Raw genomic sequence first — 6,637 nt, 5'->3', positions numbered from 1 at the left:
CACACTCCATTTAACTAATAAATAGGTATGAACTAGATTTGAGTAAGTAAACAATACCAAAAACATAAACAGAAAAAACGTCTTCTTCCTTTATTTTTTTGCAGCTCCCCGCTCTTCATTTCCACCTATTTCGCCATTGCTATTGATTTTCAAAACTCTCGCATCCTATTTCCCTTTAGAGCATAGGTCCTGAGCTACTACTCCAAAAAGTAATGTTTTTCATCTTCCACTTTGTTCTTGGGCTTGGCCTAAAATATATTCAGTTCTATTTTTTGCTGCCCTCAATCCTGTGTTGTCTGCTATCTCAAGTTTTCCGTTTTCCTTCAATCTATGCTAGAGGTTTCATCTTTTTAATCTCTCATCCTTTCCATTTAGTAGTATACAGGATGTTTCCCTCCCCATTTTTTTTTTTTAACTGCTACCACGTCAACAGGTTTCGCGGAGCGGATACAGGGTCGTTGTACCTAGCATTTTTTATATAATATATGGTCCAACCCAATCAACTTCATCCCAGGGGACGTACATAGGATTTGTCGCAGGTGAAAATGTCTCCCAGACTTTTACAAACTGCCGCGTGCCGAGTAATTACTCTGCCATGCGTCCACCACCTACACATGGCAAGGCTAGAGCCCATGCATGCAGTTATAAGAACCCGTATAACTGAAACTTTCAGGCGATGAACAGGGAGCTTTACCTTAGCATAACCGAGTTTTCATCTGTAAACACGACGTTTTGAACAGGTATATATCTCATTCCGAACATTTTCATTGCAGATCTCCTTTTCATGGCAAGTTATTTATTTCTTCTTCTTTTTTTTTTTCAATTTTAAGCTATGGAACTTGAACGTGAATTCCATCTCGCCCTTTTCTTTGCTATTGGTCAAGTATTTTTTATTTGAAGGTCAAGAAATTCAAACTTTTTAGATCAAAGAACACGATTGTAAAAACAAAGTTCATTGTACAACCCCTCTTTACGATGGGCGTGTGAGATACCATGATGATTTGGTGTTGAACTCCAATTATTTACAAAGGCTAAAAGGAAATATGCGATATTAAGAGTTGAAAAAGTAGCACACCCAATTGGATTTTACCCATGATTGTCCCCTTCAATTGGTGAGCCGTCCGTTTTGTGTAGAAGTAATCACACCATTTTGTTTTTAAAAGGAAGAATTTGGGGTATTGGGAAACTCTAGTGAGTGCCTTTGGTGTAGGTATGGCAGCCGAACAATTGATCAAAGACAGTTCTTCACTTTCAAGCTATGATGCTTATTTTGAGAAGATGCAGTCAAGGAAGAAATTACCACGACCTCTACAAGAGATTTTAACAAATGCATTTTCAGATATTCCAGTTTCATCATTCCCACAAGTTCCCCGTGGTAAAGGTGATTATCAACAAAATTGTTGTGTTTTAGTCTTGTAAAGTTTTAGCAGTACTTGGTTCATTTACTTGGCATGAATTGAAGGAAAGCATATCTGAATCACTAAAGACAGCCATGCATATTGCCTATATATCCTGTAGTGATTGAAATTTCAGCAGACACTTCCGTTGCTGATGCTGTAAAGATTTTATCTGAATGCAACATTTTTTCGGCTCCTGTGAGAAACCCTGACAAAGGAAATAGTTCAGATTGGAGAGATAGGTACCTAGGGATCATAGATTACTCTGCCATTGTTCTGTGGGTCTTGGAGAGTGCAGAAGTTGCTGCTGTTGCCCTATCGGCTAGTTCAGCAACAGCCGCTGGAGTTGGTGCAGGCGCAGTTGGCGCTCTTGGGGCACTAGCATTGGGTGCGACAGGGCCTGCTGCAGTGGTGGGGCTAACAGCTGCTGCAGTTGGTGCTGCAGTGGCTGGTGGTGTTGCTGCAGATAAAAGGATGGGAAAAGATGCTCCCACAGCTGCTGACAAATTGGGCGAGGATTTTTACAAAGTTTTATTGCAAGATGAACCCTTCAAGTCAACCACAGTAAGCTTGTCTTTGCCAAGAGCATAATTTGTAGAGCCTAAGTTGCCTTTAGTACCTTATATAATATTGTTTGTTTGGACTAACTTAAGCGATAGGTTGTGTGTCATTTTTATTGTCTGCTCTCCTTTTCTCCATTAATTATGAGCAATTTTAATTTTATTTGGTCGTGAAGTGCCTTGATGGAACCAAGTGAGACATAAAATCGAAATCAAATCATATTAGAAATGATGTTTCATTCTTCTTCTTTTTTCTTTTTTGTTTCAGGTGAGTTCAGTAATCAAATCATTCCGTTGGGCTCCTTTCATTCCAGTTTCAACAGATAGTTCTATGTTGACTGTCTTACTGCTACTCTCTAAGTATAGGATGAGGAATGTACCTGTAATTGAAATAGGCAAGCCAGAGATAAAGAACTTCATTACTCAATCCGCAGTCGTTCAGGTTCTTGAGGGTTGTGCAGGAAGGGACTGGTTTGACAGCATTGCTGCACAGCCTATATCTGATTTTGGACTTCCTTTCATGTCTTCTGCAGAGGTAAGCTTTGCACTGTTAAATGAGTGTTCTTCTAGGTCACTATTGAATTCATACTTCCAAAATGTTCCTTTGTCTCCTTGGCCAGGTTGTAAGCATCCAGGGCAGTGAGTTGATTCTACAGGCTTTCAAGAGAATGAAAGAGAAGCAAATTGGTGGTCTTCCAGTAGTAGGACCAAAGAAGAAGATGGTCGGAAACATAAGTATGAGAGACATCCGATACTTACTGCTGAAATCTGAGCTTTTCTCAAATTTTAGGTAGGGTAAAACGCAAAGCTTTGAAATTCAAGAGTCCATTGTTTCAATTTGATACATTATCAAGATTTTCAAGTGTCAAGTGTGAGCATAAGAAACCGTAAGAGTTAATTTTGGGAAGAGACATAGGTTGCAGTACAGAGAAATTACTCTTAGACCTTATTAGTGGGACTTACCATATCAATCTATCCTCATGTTAACTTGCTCCTCCATGTTAGTCTTGACTGTCGACTTTATTCTATTCGCCGTTTCATTCAGGAAGCTGACTGTGATGGATTTCGTGCACATCATTGCTTCCCAAGAAGCCAGCAAAGTCGTCCCTCCAATTACATGCAAACCCAATTCAACTCTGAGCAGTGTGATCCACAAACTTGCTTCAAGATCAGTCCACAGGATTTATGTGGTAGCTGGAGAGGAGGATGAAGTTGTTGGCGTCATTACACTTAGAGATGTGATTTCTTGCTTCATTTATGAACCATCCAACCACTTTGATAACTACTTTGGGTTTGTGGTGAAGGAAATGTTAGAGTAGTGATGCTTCAGGTGCGGAAATCCTTTCAAATTTATGGAAGTGGAGATATGTAACAAAATCTGGTTTAGGACCAGAGAACAACAACTTAAATACCATGTATGTACTTTTCATATTTATCCTCTAAAGCTAAAGCAAGGGTGCATCTTTTTTTGGGCAAGTAAAGCCAGGGTGCTTTCTCAACCCTTTATAATTTTATCCCTCATTATAACCTTAATCATTTCACATCCCTACACCTTCCAAATGCAGCATGCATATTGTAAAGGATTACAAAAGGAGTTGGATTTTCTGGCTCTAAATCCGAAAGCTTTAATGCCATTTGTTTGGGGAACGAAGCAATAACAGATGCAAATGCTTGGTAATTTTTTGTATTAACCCACAGAGCTTCATTCAAACGACCAAAATCACTAGATCGGCCAAACAGATCCACCACGCAACCAGTTTACTCCTATTTTGGTTTCAAACGATCGCCTCGTACTCATCATCCCAAAAAGTTGCCGACATGGAAGTAACTCATAGTCCTGGAATTCAGCCTGTGGCCCTGAGCGTTCCAAACCCATCTTGTTTTTATGTTCTGGGTCTCTACGATACCCATTCTAAAAACCAGAAAGTACGGCATTGAGTGAAACCAGATTATTTTTCTTTCAGGCATTTCATCGAAAAGCTTGAGAGCACGTGTGGTGTAGGGCAGTTTCAGAGACGTAAAGCGTGGGAAGTCGTTGCGTAAATACCCATGTAGAGCTGAAGTGAGCTTGGCACGGGCTTTGATTGTAGAACCCATCCGTGACCAGCTTCGCTATATTGGGATTCATGGGATGGTTCGAAAATGGGCAAGTAATTAGGCTCCGGAGATTCCTGTACAAGGGAAAGAAGGTAGAATTGGTGGGGATGAGTTTAAGAGGCTACCTCGAACTAGCCCAGCGTGAGAACGCTTTTATCTCTCAGTTTTTCCATGAAACACTTGCTGTGCCATTCTTGTATTGTTGCTTCCATCGCGTGCTTGCTTTTCCTTTTACCAGATTACAACCAACACAGACTGGTCATCAACAGAGATCTTTCTCTATACTACAGCTTGGTGGGTGTGATGTGGTTTTAGGTATTAAATTGCTGGAAACATTGGGATCCATAGTTTGGGATTTTTCCCAACTTACCATGAAATTCTTGCACAAGGGAAAGAGGGTAGAATTGGTGGGGCTGAGTTTAAGTGACCCCACGGTGGAGAGCAGCAGTAATAAGGCTATGCTTAATTCTGTCATGAAGGGAAAGGCCTTGTTTCTGCAGATTTTGGTGGAGAAGCAAGGGGGGAGCAAACTGAGTGAAGAGGGGATGTGCAGAAAATTTTATCTAAGTTTAAGGGAGCCTTTGAAGTACCAAAAGGGTTACCTCCTAGACCGGTACAAGAACACAAGATTATACACAAGGATGGGACCCAACCTATAAATGCTAGATCCTATCATTATCTCCATTACCAAAATGCACAAATCGAAAAAACTGTTGCTGAGTTGTTAGAGACCGGGGTTTGAGACCTAGCACCAATTCTTTTTTGTCACCCGTTTTGTTAGTCCGTAAAGTGGATAGAAGTTAGCGTATGTGCTTGGATTATAGGGCATTAAATCAAGAGATGGTGAAGGACAAATTTCCTATCCCAATTATTGATGAGTTACTAGATAAACTTTATGAATCAGTGGTTTTCTCAAAATTGGACCTAAGGTCCGGATATCACCAAATAAGACCAGTCTTAGAAGATGTGGCCAAAACAGTCTTTAGGACCCATGAGGGACACTATGAATTTTTAGTGATGTCATTTGGGTTGACTAATGCCCCTTCAACTTTTTAAGAGTTGATGAACCATGTATTTCGACCATATTTGAGGAAATTCGTGCTGGTATTTTTTGATGATATACTAGTATATAGTAAATGCTAGGCAGAACATGTAGAGCACTTGGAAAAGGTGCTGGAAGTTTGGGGTACCCAAGATAGATTATTTGGGGCATATCATAAATGCAGCAGGGGTAATGGCAGATTCCAGCAAGGTGGCTGCAATGCTTGATTGGCCAACGTCGGTGAATGTGAAATCATTAAGGGGTTTCCTAAGATTGACAAGATATTATTATAAATTTATAAAGAATTAAGGGACCATTGCTGCCTCACTCACATATTTACATAAGAAAAATTCATTTGTGTGGAATGAGGAAGCAATGAGAGCTTTTAATGAGTTTAAATCAACAGTAACCCAGCCCCCAATCCTTAGGCTACCATATTTTTCTAGACTATTTACCATTGAGTGTGATGCTAATGCTAGTAGAAGAGAGATGGGAGCAGTTTTGATGCAGTCAAGGACAGCCGCTTGCATATATGAGCAAGGCACTTAAGGGAAAGACCCTTCTTCACTCTACTTATGAGAATGAATTGTTAGCCTTACTAACAGCTATGCGAGAATGGAGGCCTTATCTTTTAGAACAGTCTTTTATGGTGAAGACAGACCAGCAGGCCTTAAAATTTCTACTGGAACAAAGAGTTGGAACAACGGCTCAACATAAATGAATTAGTAAGCTTTTAGGGTATGATATTGTAATTACTTATAAGAAGGGTAAGGAGAATCTAGTTGCGGATGCTTTGTCCACAAAAGGGGAGGAAGAAGAGTGGATTGAAGGTTCCCTAGCTATGATTTCTTTCCCTAGCCCCGAGTGGGTAGTTGAATTTAAAGAGAGTTATGAAAAATCTACTGAAATGCAGGAAATCTTGCAGAAGTTGCAGAAGAACCAATCACCCTAAAAGGGGTATCAAACACAGCAGGGGTTAATACTCAAGAAATGCATAATTGTAATTGTACCTGACTCTTCATTTAAGAGTAAGGTGATGCATTTTATTCATGATCACCCCTTTGGTGGCCACTCGGGCTACTTAAAAATATATCAAAGGGCTAAGAGAGATTTCTATTGGAAGAGGATGAAGATAGACATAAAGAGGCTCATCCGAGAATGTGACATATGCCAAACAGTGAAATACGAGACAATCCCACCAACAAGGCTATTACAACCCCTGCCAACACCTCAGCAAGCGTGGACCAACATCTCTATAGACTTCATATAGGGGTTGTCTATGTCTCATGGTCAAAATGTTAACCTAGTGGTGATCGACAGGTTTACCAAATTTGGTCACTTCATAACTCGATCTCATCCCTATACAGCCTCTGTGGTGGCCAATTTATTTTTGAATCATGTTTTTAAATTACATGGGCTTCCCCAAACTATTGTCACTAACAGGGACCCTATCTTTGTGAGTTCTTTTTGGAAGGCTTTTTTCTCATTATAAGGGTCTACTCTTAATCACAACTCTGCTTACCATCTTCAATCAGATGGAC

At 40.1% G+C, this 6,637-nt stretch overlaps 1 protein-coding gene and 1 long non-coding RNA gene across 3 annotated transcripts; one reads left to right on the top strand and one right to left on the bottom strand.

The window, feature by feature from the left end:
• The first annotated feature begins 676 nt into the window (after window positions 1-676).
• On the top strand, window positions 677-3,429 carry LOC108985024 (SNF1-related protein kinase regulatory subunit gamma-1-like). Of its 2 annotated transcripts, none has more exons than XM_018957157.2 (6): window positions 677-740; window positions 1,211-1,381; window positions 1,519-1,961; window positions 2,226-2,492; window positions 2,578-2,747; window positions 3,003-3,429. In XM_018957157.2, the coding sequence occupies exons 2-6, from the start codon at window positions 1,213-1,215 to the stop codon at window positions 3,274-3,276; spliced, it is 1,323 nt and encodes a 440-aa protein (XP_018812702.1). In that variant the 5' UTR covers window positions 677-740; window positions 1,211-1,212; the 3' UTR covers window positions 3,277-3,429. The 2 variants fall into 2 exon arrangements, with proteins under 2 accessions (XP_018812702.1, XP_018812700.1); XM_018957155.2 differs by having other exon boundaries at window positions 831-1,381; window positions 3,003-3,397.
• On the bottom strand, window positions 1,388-4,629 carry LOC118344296. The gene is made up of 3 exons (XR_004798068.1): window positions 2,921-4,629; window positions 2,338-2,614; window positions 1,388-1,893 (listed from the first exon to the last, which is right to left on the bottom strand). It is a non-coding gene; the product is annotated as an uncharacterized LOC118344296 (long non-coding RNA).
• Window positions 4,630-6,637: the final 2,008 nt, after the last annotated feature.

This window comes from Juglans regia, chromosome 13 (assembly GCF_001411555.2).
Source record: "Juglans regia cultivar Chandler chromosome 13, Walnut 2.0, whole genome shotgun sequence".
In the NCBI taxonomy this organism is placed as follows: domain Eukaryota; kingdom Viridiplantae; phylum Streptophyta; class Magnoliopsida; order Fagales; family Juglandaceae; genus Juglans; species Juglans regia.
Note: the sequence above shows the minus strand (reverse complement) of the source record. Positions and strands in the feature narration are given on the sequence as shown.

Bases quoted from the DNA above. Each gene is read 5' to 3' on its own strand.
- LOC108985024 (XM_018957157.2), top strand. From the start codon at position 1,213: ATGGCAGCCGAACAATTGATCAAAGACAGTTCTTCACTTTCAAGCTAT. The intron at 1,382-1,518 runs GTGATTATCAAC...TATATCCTGTAG, and splicing joins ACAAGTTCCCCGTGGTAAAG to TGATTGAAATTTCAGCAGAC. The intron at 1,962-2,225 runs GTAAGCTTGTCT...TTTTTGTTTCAG, and splicing joins AACCCTTCAAGTCAACCACA to GTGAGTTCAGTAATCAAATC.